The 16403-nt window shown below is 41.7% G+C and overlaps 1 protein-coding gene across 2 annotated transcripts in view; it reads left to right on the top strand.

The window, feature by feature from the left end:
* Positions 1-16403, top strand: part of PSD3 (pleckstrin and Sec7 domain containing 3) — a 417136-nt gene that overhangs the window by 185878 nt on the left and 214855 nt on the right. For both annotated transcript variants that reach the window (XM_038746337.1, XM_038746336.1), the window contains exons 5-8: positions 3021-3215; positions 3341-3421; positions 4461-4573; positions 7580-7638. In XM_038746337.1, coding sequence (XP_038602265.1) covers positions 3021-3215; positions 3341-3421; positions 4461-4573; positions 7580-7638 — 448 coding nt within the window. The remainder of the gene's footprint in view (positions 1-3020; positions 3216-3340; positions 3422-4460; positions 4574-7579; positions 7639-16403) is intronic.

Raw genomic sequence — 16403 nt, 5'->3', positions numbered from 1 at the left:
CAGAAAGATCTGGGTTTTAATTTTGGCTCTGCCACTTATCTTCTTTGTGACCTTGGGCAAGTCACTTAACTTCTCTGTGCCTGTTACCTCATCTTTAAAATAGGGATTAAGACTGTAAACCCCATGTGGGACAGGAACTGTGGCCAACCTGATTACCTTGTATCTGCCTCAGCGCTTAGAACAGTGTGCGACACATAGTGAGTTCTTAACAAATACCATTTAAAAAAATGTAAAGAACCCGAGAATTGTGGGCAGTAGTTGGTGTGTTTGTTGGTAGGCCAACAGTGATAATTGAACATGAACACTGGGTGATCTTGGACTAGTCACTTAACTTCTCTGTTCCTCAGTTTCCTCATTATAAAATGTAATTGAATGCCTTTTCTTCCTCATTAGACTGTTAGTCCCACGATTATCTAGTATTCAGTTGTATTTATTCATTCATTCAGTTGTATTTATTGAGTGCTTACTGTGTGCCAAGCACTGTTCTAAGTGCTCACCTACCCCAGTTCTTAGTATGGTGCTTTGCATGCAGTAAGTGCTCAATAAATATCGTTGGTTGTTTAGCACATCAACTGTGTTATTTGTTAAGCGCATACTATGTACCAGGCACTTTACTAAGCACTGGAATGGATACAAGCAAATCGGGTTGGACACAGTCCCTGTCACACGTGGGCTCACAGTCTTAATGCCCATTTTACAGATGAGGTAACTGAGGCATAGAGAAGTAGAGTGACTTGCCCAAGGTCACGTAGCAGAGGCAGGATTAGAACCCAGGTCCTCCTGACTCCCAGGCCCATGCTCTATCCACTAGGCCATGCTGCTTCTCCATGCTCCTCCACACAGTAAGCATTTAATAAATACCACTATTGTTGTTATTGTTATTATCAGGCTCACATTTATTGTGAGATTGGGGCTGGCTCTTGCTAATATACACAGTTGACTAAACAAATTAAACTTTCTGCACCCAATGCACAATAAAGGAAAAAGGGGTTAAAGTAATCAGGCCAAGATCCAGTTTGTATACTATGCAAAAGCCTTGTTAAACGTGGCTGAAAGAGTTGTATCCAAAGTCAATGTTTAATCAATATGACAGTTGGAAAGAATACAAACAGAGGAGCAAATGGGGATTCACCAGTCTGGGAATTAAAACTTCACCCTCAGAAGATAAAGTAGCCTTCTATCATTTGCTGGGGGCTACACTTTCAGAGCACAGGATCACCTAAGGCTTTTGTTTGAGATAGGGGTGGAGTCACATTGCCAAATAATAGTAATGATGGTATTTGTTAAAAGCTTCTATTCTAAGTGCTGGGGTAGATATAAGGTAATCAGGTTCTCCCACAGTCTTAATCCCGATTTTACAGATGAGATAACTGAGGCACAGAGAAGTTGTGACTTGCTGAAAGTCACACAGCTGATAAGTGGCAGAGTCAGGATTAGAACGCATGACCTCTGACTCCCCAGCCCATGCTCTTTCCATGCTGCTTCTCTAACTCACTCCTTATGTCTCTAGCCTATCTTAGCATAGGAATTGGTTAAGCAGAGAGAAAGGAAAAGCCTCGCCACATGGTGCAAGTGCAACAGGAGCATCAGTCTATCAATCAGTCAATTAATTGATGGTGTTTTTTGAGTGCTTACTGTGTGCAAAGCACTGTACTAAGTTCTGGAATGGTGCAGTACAACAGAGTTGGTTGACATGATCTACTGGGATTGTACACCAATAGAGTTAAGAGCAGGCAGCAAAAATGGTTTTGGCTTCTGAGTAATCACTTATAAAAACTTTGCTTTGCCCCAGTTTTGTGTGTAACTTTCTATCCCTTGCTGTGAAGAGAATCTCCTCCCAGATAGCCTCAATGGACCCTGGGAAATTTAGGCAACTGCCTAATGTTTTCTTCCCCTCAATTCTTTTGCCAGACTTGATCATTGTTTGAAAACTCACCACTCATAGCCCATATGCTAACTGTGACCCAGCTCAATAACATATCTTTAGGAACTTTATGTTCAAGCATGATTCTGGCATAGTAATAAGGAAATAGGTCATGGTAAATCTTCCCAGTGTAAAAGACATATTCAGAAAACGTTGCGACTTTTTTGACCATTAAGCAACATTGCAAACCTTTTTTTGGATTTGATATTTGCTGTCTCCCTTGCCGCTGACTCTTTGCTCATGTCCTCCCTATGGCCCTTAACTCCATCCCCCTTCATATCTGACAGACCAACACTCTCCCTATCTTCAAAGCCCTACTAAAATCACATCTCCTCCAAGAAACCTTCCCTGACTAGCCTCTTTTTCTCACCCTATACACCCTCCTTTCCGTGTTGTTTATGCTCTTGGGTCCACACCCCTTTATTAGTTTTCTACTATTCCCACTCAGCTCCATAGCACTTATGTGCAGATTCTTATACTCTCCTCCTTCCCATGTCAGCAATTTATTTTAATGCCTATCTCCACACTAGATTGTAAGCTCCTTGAGGTCAGGGATCATGTCTATCAACTCTGTTGTATAGTAGTCTCTCCCAAGTGCTTTGTACAGTGCTCTGCACACAGTAAGCGCTTAATAAGTACTATTGAATGACTGAAAGAAAGCACTCAAAAGGTAACATTGATTTGAAAATAAATGTTTAGGTAACTACACCAAGTTCTTTTAGAGAATAGGGAATATTCATCCAACAAAGCAAGCATGTGTGGACTCAATATAGTGTTGTATCAAAAGATCCTGCTTGTTTGAGTAGAGTGTAGTATAATATCAAAAGAATCTGCTTCTTTAAGTTTGTGTTGGATGTCAAAATGGGCAAGCACTTCAGTGAGTATTTCTTAACATGGGATTTTGCAAGAATGCAATCCTAGGGTTATAGGACTAAATATAAATGTAATACCAACCTTCTTTTGAGAAAGATATGTGCCTCTAAGTTGATCATACAGAAGTACAGAAACCACCAATTTCATTTTTGCAAGCGAGAGAGAGAAATTTTACAAGGTAATATTTTTTTTAAAAAAAACCTGCCTTTCTCTCCACTAACAGCAATGCTGGGGTAAAAAGCCACCTTTTGGAGACCAATGTTGAGATGGGTAGCACGGAATTCCTGGAGAAGGAGAACACTGAAAACATCAGCAATGGTACCAGCAGTAACTTGGAAGCCGCCAGAAGACTGGCCAAGCGCCTCTACGAGTTGGACCGGTTCCGGCGTTCCGACGTGGCAAAACACCTGGGCAAGAAGTACGTGGTGTCTCACTGCATTTAACTACCTCCTATTGTACTTGGGTATCTCTGTTAAATAATAAAATTACCTTTAGTTTTTATTTGAATAACCAAATATGTCATCTTGATTTTTTTTTTTGTAGCAACGAGTTCAGCAAACTAGTGGCTGAAGAATATCTTAAGTTTTTTGATTTTACAGGAATGACGCTGGATCAGTCTCTCAGGTATGTGTTACATTTAACTATTTCCTTTAATTTCACATCTAAGTCCTAAAGAAACACCCCTGGAGATAATGCATAGAAGCTAGGAATACAGTAAATAGGTTCTAATATTTTTACAGGTTTATTTCTCTTTGTTGCTTTGTAACTGTTGGTATTATCAAGGAGAGAATCTTGATATGACTAGATTTATGGAATGTGCAGGACACTACTAAGCATTGAAATCATCAGGATTGAGTAAAACCTCATAAACCTTTGTGTGGAGATACTGATGCTAATTCTGGCTACTAAAAGTGGTTTCTGAATTTGCTAAATGGATTAATCTAGGTATTTGATATAAGGTAGATAATTGGGTAGATTTGGATGGAGAAGCTTGAGGACACTCTGTGGTTGGGACAGGGTAGACAATGCATTTGGACACACCCAGCTCCAGGTAATAGTGGTTTTTCTAATCATGGGTATACAGGAGCAAAACAATAAACACCTTAGGCTGTCACTTCTGAGTTTAGCTCTTAAATGAAATAAAAATTTTAAAAATGAAATTAAGAAGTAGATGATGTGCAGTAAAATGAGCGTGTCATTCTGCACAGGTGTTACTTTCAAAGGTACTAGTGTTGTTAGATTTTATGAAACCCCCAAATGAAGAAAAATGTGTTTTTCACAGAAAAGATACCCTTTGATTATATTAAAAGGGATACCTAAGATTTCCCCCAATTCTGACAAATCGGGACCCCAAACTGTATTCAGCTCTACATCTAAAGGAATCTCCAAAAAGCGTTTGTATTGAGTCTGTCCTCATTTTTCCAATATAGACAGTGTAGAGTCACTATCAGTTTTTTGTTCCTTCTTTCTTAGGAGAATTCCTAAGTAACTATAAGGCATAGACTTTTAGTGAATTGGTTTTCCCTTGAGAAGATGGAATTTATGTGTTGGACATTGGGTCCTTTATCCTTATATGAAATGTATTGTTAGTTATACATTTATGGTTTAAAACCTCTAGAGATATACAGTATTTGACATTTCATTTTTCTAAAAACATTTTTAGGTGTTTTTTTAAAGCATTTTCACTTATGGGAGAAACTCAGGAACGTGAGAGAGTTTTAATCCACTTCTCCAACAGATACTTTCAGTGTAACCCAAACACCATTTCTTCTCAAGGTAAGTTTATATCTGCTTCTCTAAGACAAGTTTCTGAATAACTTTCCTTTTCCCTGTGATAATGAAGTAATTTTGGCTTATTTTTTCTGTCCATTATTCATGCTGTATTTCCAGTTTTGAGACGTTACGTATGAACCCATCCCACAGTTGTTTAAAAGATTAGGAGCAAATCTCCATTCACCTACACATGCTGATATTTGCAGCATTGTAGTTCTGTGTCTGTGGACATGAGTGTAAATGAGAAATCTCTCCTGGAGTATCAATGTGGTGGACTCAAACTTTAACTAAAAAAAAATGCTGTTATCCTCTTGCTTAAGTGTAACCAACCCAACCAATGGTGGTACTATTATTGTTGTTGGTTATCATGGCATTCATTCATTCATTCATTCGTATTTATTGAGCCTTTACTGTGTGCAGAGCACTGTACTAAGTGCTTGGAAAGTACAGTTCAGCAAGAGAGAGAGATAATCCCTGCCCACTCTGGCTTTACAGTGTAGAAGGGAGAGACAGACATCAAAACAAGTAAACAGGCATTTGTTAAGTGCTTACTATATATGAAGCACTGTACAATGCTCTGGGTTAGATATCGACCTATTTTACATGGGGCTCACAGTCTAAATTGGAGGGAGGAGGATTTTAAAGATGAAGAAACTGAGGAACAGAGAAGTTAAGTGCCTTACCCAAGGCCAAGCAGCAGGCAAGCATCAGATCTGGGATATGATCCAGGCCTATGCTCTTTCCACTAGGCTATTCTGCTTTCCTGATACATTGACTGCTTACTGTGTGCAGAACACTGTACCAAGCACTTGGAGAAGTACAATACAATAGAGTTGCTAGATGTGTTATCCAGTGTGGTGACATTACAGTGGACTGTGGCTATCTCCTAGGACTTGTGGGCCAGGATTCATCCCATTCATTCCCCTGTCTCGAAGTGTGAGATGCCAGAGGCATGAAATATTTCCCAATTTGCTGGTTAATTTTAAGTATGCCCCCCACTCACCACCATCTCACCTGTTGCTCATTTGGTAGCTGCTCTTATTGCCCGGCCCAAGCATTTTCTCACACAGACAACTGAAAACAGTTTCCACTTCAATCAATCAATCAATCAATCAATCGTATTTATTGAGCGCTTACTATGTGCAGAGCACTGTACTAAGCGCTTGGGAAGTACAAATTGGCATCACATAGAGACAGTCCCTGCCCAACAGTGGGCTCACAGTCTAAAAGGGGGAGACAGAGAACAGAATCAAACATACCAACAAAATAAAATAAGTAGGCTAGAAATGTACAAGTAAAATAAATAAATAAATAAATAAATAGAGTAATAAATATGTACAACCATATATACATATATACAGGTGCTGTGGGGAAGGGAAGGAGGTAAGATGGGGGGATGGAGAGGGGGACGAGGGGGACAGGAAAGAAGGGGCTCAGTCTGGGAAGGCCTCCTGGAGGAGGTGAGCTCTCAGCAGGGCCTTGAAGGGAGGAAGAGAGCTAGCTTGGCGGATGGGCAGAGGGAGGGCATTCCAGGCCCGGGGGATGACGTGGGCCGGGGGTCGATGGCGGGACAGGCGAGAGTGAGGTACAGTGAGGAGATTAGTGGTGGAGGAGCGGAGGGTGCGGGCTGGGCAGTAGAAGGAGAGAAGGGAGGTGAGGTAGGAGGGGGCGAGGTGATGGAGAGCCTTGAAGCCCAGGGTGAGGCTTCAAATTACTTCATTTGTAATTAATGGTGGACAGAAAATGATAAATGTGAGTGGGAAAAGAATGAGTGGAATATTTGTGGGAAGGAAGAGATTGACTATTTCCAGTTTATTCTTAAAGTAAATGCCCTCTCCTTATAATTATGGCATTTTTTAAGTTCTTACTATGGGATAAGTGCTGATGTAGCTACCAGTACATGGTATCAGACAATCTCTATTCCTCTTGGGACTTACAGTCCATTTTGTCCTCACTATATATGTGGAAACTGAGACCATACAGTTGGCCAGTGGTGTAATTAGGTCTTAAACCCGGTTCTCTAAAGAGTGATAATTGTGGTATTAGTTAACTGCTTATTCTGTGCTAAGCACTGTACTAAGGGCTGGCCATAGGTACAAGATAATCAGATCAGATACAGTCCCAGTCCCACAAGGGTTGCGCAGTCTGTGGGGAAGGGAGAACTGGTATTTAATTCCCATTTTACCGATGCAGAAACTGAGACCCAGAGAAGTGAAGATGACTTGCTCCTGTTTTTCAGTTCTTTGCCCTTTTCAGTAGGCCTTAGCTTCAGTTTTCACATTTGGACTCCAAGTTTAATCTTAGACAAAATATGAAAGTCTACCTCTGAAAGTTGGTCAGATTTTATGAGGATTCACCTTTGAAATGTGCATAGTATCCCAGATACTGATATACAATCTGGAGGTGATGCTTACTTTTCTGGACAAGAGAGATTGTTTTCAGGTTGAGTTTAACCAGGGTACCAGAATCAAGACAAAGGGGAGAGAATTTAGTGATGGTATTTTTTTCCCTAGTAAAATAGGGTGGCCATTCATCTAGCTTTCAACAGTTAATTTGGCCAGTACCAGTGTGCTACCAGATGCTTTTATATCCTGAATACTTGCTTTCAGCAATGAGTTACATGAGTTAACATGAGTTTACTAGGGGAACAAAATGGCTCTGCAAATATTGGAGATTCAGGGTCCCTTGGAGAAGGAACATTGTTTTGGGTTGCTTCTGGGAAACTCGAACTGATTTCTGCAAAATAGTGGCCATGTGACACATCATTGTGTTACACCCTGTACCAGCAGAGCATGTATGATGTTGAGTACATCTCAGGAAAGGGAAAACTAAAGAGAAGCTGCCTTTTGAAAAAATGATTTTTACTTGGGTTTCTGTCCTAGAAAGCTAAATCTTTCTCAGATTTCTAGATTCCTCAGCCCCCCCACCCCTTCAGCCCCCCGCTCCATCCAATTTGGGACAATTCAGGGTAATTCTGAGTAGGTGTTTCTATATTTGTGTTTACCTCAGATGGAGTCCACTGCCTTACCTGTGCAATGATGCTCCTCAACACTGATCTACATGGCCATGTAAGTAGAGAGCTTGAGAACTGCATATTCTGTTGATAAACTTCATATTTCAAATGTTGTTTTCTGTTGCTAGCTAAGGCAGGACCTGTATAGAAGCAGTCAGTGGAAATATTGTTCACTGTCTATAATCCTCTTTCTATAATCACTCCTTGAACCCTCCTTTTTTAAACGAGAGGATACGTGCTTTTCCATAAAAACAAAATATGTAGCCATTTATGACACACTAACAGTGTACAGACAAGATTCATGAATTGCTTTCATGGCACAAGCAAAATGGTGGATCTTTAAAATATTAGAGAACTCATTTCTGCCTTTACCCACTAGATGGCAGAGAATGCACAGCATTTGTTTTAGTTCCTGGGATAGAGTTGTGATTTACTCTGAAATCCCTGAGTGTAAATCACTTTTATGTTCTGTTTCTTTAGGTGGGATCCAAAGGTCTTGGAATTGTATTCCTCTTTGCTCTTCAACTCTCTAGTCTTTCCACAACTAGTTATACACTAAAGAATCTCAAAATGAGCCAATGAGTATGCTCCTCTGAAGATGAAATTAGAGATCAAATTTTCTAAAATCATGTTTTTTAAACCATGGTCATAAATTTAAAAAGTGAAAAATGTTTGGTGCAAATATTTTAGTTCATAATTGAAGTTTAAAGTACAGAAATTGTGAACGAACACATTCAAGACCTGATGATTCAGAGACTCTTAATCTCATTTGTAGATTATCCAGGGTCTGTCTTTCTTCCTTCTCATCTTGATTATTCTGCTTCAGGGTGTTGAAAGGATCAAGGAAAAACAAATCAGTTAATTTATTGCTTTCTTAATGGCTCTGGAATAGGATGTTGGGTGGCTGAGGAGAGGAGGCCAAAAAAGGATGGGGATATAGTGATGGGTATAGTTATTTGATCCTTCCCATAATCCTAATTTTTAAGGAGAAAAAGAAGCACAAGTCCTCTAACCCCCTAGGCATCACCCTCTGTCCCCCAAGATTGAGCTGAATCCTCACCATTTTTGTTTTATGACCCCACATTTTAGTCTTGTTCCTTAAGGTAAATATTCCTGATAGGTCCAATAGTTATCTAGCCTTAGCTTGACTGTGCATATTGCCATGAGTGAGTAGAATGATCAAATCACAATGTAATCACTAACTCTGTTGAAATGTGTTTCTCCTGTCCTTCCTTCTCTGGATCATCTATTTTGATTTTTATGACTTTTCCTTATAGGTGGTAAGTTTTTGTCTTTAATTATGGATGTAACTTACTTTGCATCTGTCATGAATGCCTAATTTCCAGTTACACTGCCCTGACTGACTAGCATGATTGTAATGAGTTTAAGCCACCCTCCAGATGGAGAGGAGGAAATTGTTCCCAGTCATGAGCACTGCTCTCCTTCTCCCCTCATAAAGCACATCCCTCCCTCTTCCTGTCATCCTCATGATGCAGTGCATTCATCCCCTTGAACCGCAAACTACTACTAAACCATTTTTGTTTTATTCCTCACTAAGATATCATTGATAGCATTTCAATAGCATGACTGACTGCAAAGTGCTGGTACAAGCTATTCTTAAAATATACCCTCCAAGAGAAAGACCTGAAAGAGCATTATTTGCCTGCCGTTTAAAAATTTTGTTTATGAAGATCCCTCTCTGTGATTGTCCTCCTGTCTCTCCCCACTTCAATCTATACTTCACGCTGCTGCGCGGATCATCTCTGTGCAGAAACGCTCTGGGCATGTTACTCCCCTCCTCAAAAATCTCCAGTGGCTACAAATCAACCTACACATCAGGCAAAAACTCCTCATTCTTGGCTTCAAGGCTCTCCATCACCTCGCCCCCTCCTACCTCACCTCCCTTCTTTCCTTCTACAGCCCAGCCTGCACCCTCCGCTCCTCTGCTGCTAACCTCCTCACCGTGCCTCGTTCTCGCCTGTCCCGCCATCGATCCCTGGTCCACATCCTCCCCCTGTCCTGGAATGCCCTCCCTCCACACATCCGCCAAGCTAGCTCTCTTCCTCCCTTCAAAGCTGTACTGAGAGCTCACCTCCTCCAGGAGGCCTTCCCAGACTGAGTCCCCTCCTTCCTCTCCCCCTTCCCCCTCCCCATCCCCCCGCCCTACCTCCTTCCCCTTCCCACAGCACCTGTATATATGTTTGTACATATTTATTACTCTATTTTACTTGTACATATTTACTATTCTATTTATTTTATTTTGTTAATATGTTTTGTTTTGTTGTCTGTCTCCCCCTTCTAGACTGTGAGCCCGCTGTTGGGTAGGGACCGTCTCTATATGTTGCCAACTTGTACTTCCCAAGTGCTTAGTACAGTGCTCTGCACACAGTAAGTGCTCAATAAATACGATTGAATGAATGAATGAATTGTCAACAATAGCAGTGGTACGGGCATGTGCACCTAATGGGGAAAATTGGGTTTGCATCTTGGCAAGACATCATGTGCATCTCAGAATGGGAAACACCATTTGTTAACTGGATGAACTGGGCTCCTCTCTTAGCCTTGTGTCCTTTCAGTATTTGAACTCAGGCAATTTCATATCCCTTTGAAGACGTAGAGTTGTTCTGATATTGAAGGCTTGACCTTTGGCCCTAATTGAAGTTGTGGTGAAGTAGGCCAGGTGTACTGGTGAGAAAGTCTGTAGACTGTAAGGTGCTGAGGTAAGTTAGAACCTTGGATAGCCAAGGCAGGTTGGTTACTTAGACGAGGTAAAGGTAGGGGAAAAGATATCATAAAGATATCATTAGTGTTATATTTGTTGAAAGGACCAAACATTCATTCATTCATTCATTCATTCATTCAATTCAGTCGTATTTATTGAGCACTTACTGTGTGCAGAGCACTGTACTAAGTGCTTGGAAAGTACAGTTTGGCAACAGATAGAGAATCCCTACCCAGCAACGGACTCACAGTCTAGAAGGGGGAGACGAACAACAAAACAAAATATATTAGAATATGTTAGGGAACATTTCCCAGGTCCTCTGTGTCCAGTCTGTTAATACTAACTGTGACAATGGTCAGTTTGTCCAGGAATGGACAGTGTGCTTTTGGTCAAGAAGGGTCCCTTCCTATCTCTTCATTCTCTTGGGTCTAAAGATAATAAATAGATAATAAAGGGCCATGCAGAGACCTGTGCTAAGACTCCTTGGTAAATATACATACTACTGCATTTCTTTTTTCTCCTCTTGGGAGTGGTACTGTTAGAGACCGATTAGACAGTTTGAATCTGTAGTCTCTTCCCTGCATAGGGAGTTAGGAGTCCTTAACTGATTATTTTGACAACTCGAAGGACTAGCAGCAACCCATCTCTAGTCTTTGTCAAATAAATTCTTCTCATTTCCTATAGTCTGACAAAAACAATAGAAAAATTTTTGAAACTTTTTCCCGAGTTCAGGCGAATGGTAGGTGACTTGAACACAAGAATGTTGGTTAATAATATTAATGATAATTGTGGTATTTGTTAGGTGCTTACTAAGTTTTAAGCACTGGGATAGATAGATACAACAATAATCGGGTTGTACATATTCTAAGAACGTCGCATTGTCCGCCCATTTTGCAGATGAGGAAACTGAAGCGCAGAGAAGTTAAGTGACTTGTGCAAGGTCACATAGGAGGCAAGTAGCGGAGCTAGGATTAGAACTGAGGTCCTCTGACTCCCAAGCCGATGCTCTTTCCACTAGGTCATGCTAGTCACCCAGAAGCTCCGTCTGTGCATTACGAAATCACCATCTGTCTGACTGCCTCTCCCTGCACCTCCAAAGTGAGTGGAACTTGTCAAGAGGTCAGGTCATGGGGAATTGACAAAATCAGGGTCCCTTGATTGGGTCTGTCACCAGCCCTTCTGTTGCTGCTTCTACAAGCTTCCTTAGGCTCACCCTCTCTTACAGACTTTTTATTTTACCCTTGTGGCAGTTGCTATCACCCCCTTCACAGCTCCTATCAGTCAATCAGTGGCATTTATTCAGTGTTTACTCATGCAGAGCACTGTCCTAAGCCCTTGGAGAGAACAATGCAGTTAATAGACATGATCTTTGTCCTCAAGAAGTTTTCAGACTGGCAGTAGACCTTTCAGTCTGTCCTCTTCTTCCTGCTGTTTTGACCCCCACACATCCACACTCCAATCCCTTAGACTAGTGTAATATTATGTCTCATCACCCTTGCTAGTAATAGTCAGAATTTATCCCATTCAGATATTATGATATTAAGCAGTTCTAAACACTGGGGATAGGTTCAGACACAATCCTTGTCTTACATTGAGCTCATAATAATAATAATTATGGTACTTGTTAAGCACTTACTATGTGCCAAATACTGGTCTAAGCCCTGGGGTAGGTATAAGTTAATCAGGCCGGACACAGTCCTTGACCCACATGGAGCTCACACTCTTAATCCTTATTTTACAGATGAGGTAACTGAGGCACAGAGAAGTTAATTGACTTGCCCAAGGGTCACGCAGAAGATATGTGGCATAACTGGGATTAGAACCCAGGTCCTTCTGACTCCCAGGCCCACGCTCTATCCACCAAGCCAAAGGCTTCTCACAGTCCAGGTTGGGGAGGACAAATGTATAGAAAAACAGTAATAAGTTGTAAACAACGTAGTAATTAAGGACATAATATAGGAAAACCGGTCTTGGAATGGGGATTCAAGTCACAGTCTTTGTTTACGGCCAGTCAGCTTTTCCAACATTGATTTGTCTCTTCTGATGACGACTGTCTCTCTGGCTCAGGTCCTGCAAACTCAGGGCTGGTATGCATTCTCTCCCAAGAGACCTTTCAAGAAAATGCAGTGAAATGAGGACCTATCCCATGTGTAACAGCCCAGCATTCTCAGTGCTTAGCATGTGGGTTTTTCATCCTCTGTCTACTTTACAGGATGATGGGTTGACCACTCCTGACCTCAGTTATTCCATTTTCTCACTTGTTCCACATTCCCTAGCCCATAGTTGGGAGGACACAGGAAGGTAGGCCTGAGAGAATAGCAGCTCACTGACCAATCCCCGTGTTTTCAGTGAAAGTAAAGATGGGAGTTTGAGGCAGGGGAGGGTATTAGCAAGAGGATTTGGCAGGAGAGATGAGAGGAGCAAAGTGATTAGGTTATCTCAAAAGAATTATATCATATGTACTGGAGAATAGTTGGGGAGAAGAGTGGATAAGTAGGAAGCAGAGTGCTGACTGTTGTCAGGGAACATGTCTACTAACTCTGTTATTGTACTCTCCCAAGCACTTAGTACAGTGCTCTGCATGCAGTAAACATTCAATAAATGCCATTGATTTATGCACATATGCATGTAATTGTAATTTGCACATATCTGTATCTTTAATGCACAGATCTGTGCAAAGGGCTGTATGGGGTTGTGGGGAGTGGGGTGAATAAAGGGTGCAAATCCAAGTGCAAGGGCATTGCAGAAGGAAGTGGAAGAGGAAATGAGGATTTAGTTGGGGCAGGCCTCTTGGAGGAGGGAAGCAGCTTGGCCTAGTGTCAAGAACATGGAATTGGGAGTCAGAGGCTCTGAGTTAGAGGTTCTAATCCTGGCTCCACCATTTGTCTGCTGTGTGATGTGGGGCAAATCACTTTACTTCTCTGGGCCTTAGTGACCTCATCTGTAAAATGGAGATTAAGACTGTGAGCCCCATGTGGGACAGGGACTGTGTCCAACCTGATTACCTTGTGTCTACCCCAGCGCTTAGAACAGTTCTTGGTACATAGTAAGTGCATAACAAATACCATCACTCTGATTATTATTATAATTATGTTATTACTAATAAGGCTTTGAAGTGGGGAGAATGATCATTTGTTGGGTAGAAATATAGAGGGCATTCCAGGCCAGAAGCCGGATGTGGGCAAGGGGTTAATGGGTTAGAAGAGCTCGAGGTTCAGTGAGTAAATTGACATTGGAAGAAGGAAGTGTGCTGGCTGGATAGTAGTGGGAGAGCAGTGAAGTAAGGTAGGAGGGGGCAAACTGATTGACTGCTTTAAAACTGATGGTAAGAAGTTTGATTTGGAGGTGGATGAGCAACGACTGGAGGCTTTTTAGGAATGGGGAAATATGGGCTGAATGATTTTGTAGAATAATGATGTGGGCAGTAGAGTGAAGTGTGGACTGGAATCGAGAGAGGGTTAGGGAGGTCAGAAAGGAGACTGATGCAGTAATCAAGACAGACAGGATAAATGCTTGGATTAATATGGTGGCAGTTTGGATGGAGAGGAAAGGGCAGATTTTCACAGTGTTGTGAAGGTCGAACTGACAGGATTGGGCAACATTGAATATATGGGTCTAGGGTAACTCCAAGGTTATGGGTTGTGAAATGGGAGGATAGTAGTGTTGTCTACAGTGGTGAGAAAGTCAGGGGAAGACAGGGTTACAGTGGGAATATGTGAAGGTTCTGTTTTGGACATGTTAACTTTGAGGTGCTGGCAGGACATTCAAATAGAGATTTCCTGAATTCTGGAGGAAATACGATACTGCAAAGAAGGAGAGGGATCAGGGCTGGAAATAAAGATATGGGAATCATCCTCATAATAATAATAATAATGATGATGGTATTTGTTAAGCACTTACTATGTGCTAAGCACTGGGGGGATACAAGGTAATCAGGTTGTCCCACGTGGGGCTCACAATCTTAATCCCCATTTTACAGATGAGGTAACTGAGGCACAGATAATTTAAGTGACTTGCCCGTAGTCACACAACAGACATGTGGCAGAGGCGGGATTAGAATCCACGACCTCTGATTCCCAGGCCCATGCTCTTTCCACTGAAACACGCTGCTTCTCTGTAGAGAGGGTAGTTAACTCCATGGGAGTAAATGAGTTCTTCCAGGGAGCTTGTGTAGATGGAGAATAGAAGGGGACCCAGAACTGAGCCTTGAGGGACTCACACAGTTAGTGAGTGGGAGGCAGAGGAGAAGCCTGTGAGAGACTGAAATGAGCAGCCAGAGAGATAGGAGTAGAACCAGAAGAGGTAAGTGTAAATGAAGCCAAGATTGGATAATATTTCCAGGAGAAGGGGGTAGTCGACAATGTCGAAAACTGCTGAAAGGTTGAGGAGGAGAGGATGTAGTAGAGTTGTTGAATTTGCCAAGAAGGAGATCCTGAGACCTTTGAGAGGGATATTTTGGTGGAGTGAAGGGGGTGGAGGTCAGATTGGAGGGGATCAAGGAAAGAATTGGAGGAAAGGAAGTGTAGGTAGCAGATGTAGACAGCTCACTCAAGGAATTTGAAAAGGAATGGTAGGAGGGAGACGGGGCAGTAACTGGAGGGAGCTATGAGGTCAAGGGAGGGTCTTTTTAGAATAGGGGAGAAGTGAGCATTTTTGAAAGCAGTCGGGAAGAAGCCATTGAAGAGTAAAGAGTTGAAGATGGCAGTCAGGGAGAGAAGAAAGGATGGACAAGCCCTTTGATAAGGTGTGAAGAAATGGGGATGGAGGCACAGGTGAGAGAAGGCAGGTGATCTCTTGAAATACTGATGGGAAAGATGGGAGAGTTGAAGAAGGAGCAGGAGGAGGGAGAGGTTGGAAAGAAGTAGGAGAGGTTTTAGGGCAATCACACCTTATGGTTTCCATTTTCTCAATAAAGAACATAGTCAAGTCATTAGGGGTGAGAGGTAGAGGGACAGGGATTTTGATAATTTTTAGGGTATGTTAGCTAGAATCCAGTATTCTGTTTTATGTTTTCCATGATGTAGAAATTCTCAGATGGGTGGGTTGCACCTCTTTCTCCACATGAGGGAAAATCGGATCCCAAAGCATAATAATAATAATGGTGTTTATTCAGCACTTACTGTATGCAAAGCACTGTTCTAAGCACTGGGGAGGTTACAAGGTGATCAGGTTGTCCCACGGGGGTTCACAGTCTTAATCCCCATTTTACAGATGAGGTAACTGAGGCACAGAGAAGGTAAGTGACTTGCCCGAAGTCACACAGCTGATAGTTGGCGGAGATGGGATTTGAACCCATGACTTCTGACTCCAAAGCCCATGCTCTTTCCATTGAGCCACACTGCTTCAAACATGAAGTATAGATAATAATAAGAACAAGCTTGAATTTAGAGTTGGTTTCACTCAGTTATCACTTAGCCCCCAAAGACTAACCAGAATTATCTGTAATTTCACAATTACAGAATTGTGATATATATTTATTGTCTTGGCTAATGCTATTTTTTAGAAAAGTGAAAGTCAGTGAATATATCAACTCCCAGAAAGAGAATATCTCTCATTGCCTCTCACTGAGAATGAGCATTGACTAGTGGATAGAGCTTGGGCCTGGGAGTCAGAAGACCTGGCTTCTCATCCTGGATCTAGCACTTTCCTACCGTGTGACATTGGTCAATTCACCTGACTACTCTCTGCCTCAGTTACCTCATGTGTACAGTGGGGATTATAACTGTGAGCCCCATGTGGGGCATGGACTGTATTCAACCTGATTATCTTGTATCTACCCCAGTGCTTATTATGGTGCCTGGCAATCAATCAATCAATCATATTTATTGAGTGCTTATTGTGTGCAAAGCACTGTAATAAGCTCTTGGGAGAATACAGTATAACAATATAATGTCCCCTCCCCCCAGCAAGCATACAGTCTAGAAGGGAAGATAGTGACTAATATAAAAAAATTATGGAGGTGTACATAAGGGCTTTGAGGCAGAGGGCTCAATTTTTATAATTCTATAATTCTATTTATTATACCTTTAATTCTATTTATTTGTATTGATGCTATTGATGCCTGTCTACTTGTTTTGTTGTCTGTCTCCCCATCTAGA

The sequence above is a fragment of the Tachyglossus aculeatus genome, chromosome 5 (genome assembly GCF_015852505.1).
Source record: "Tachyglossus aculeatus isolate mTacAcu1 chromosome 5, mTacAcu1.pri, whole genome shotgun sequence".
NCBI lineage: Eukaryota > Metazoa > Chordata > Mammalia > Monotremata > Tachyglossidae > Tachyglossus > Tachyglossus aculeatus.
The sequence above is the reverse complement of the archived record's forward strand: the minus strand, read 5'-3'. Positions and strand labels throughout refer to the sequence as shown.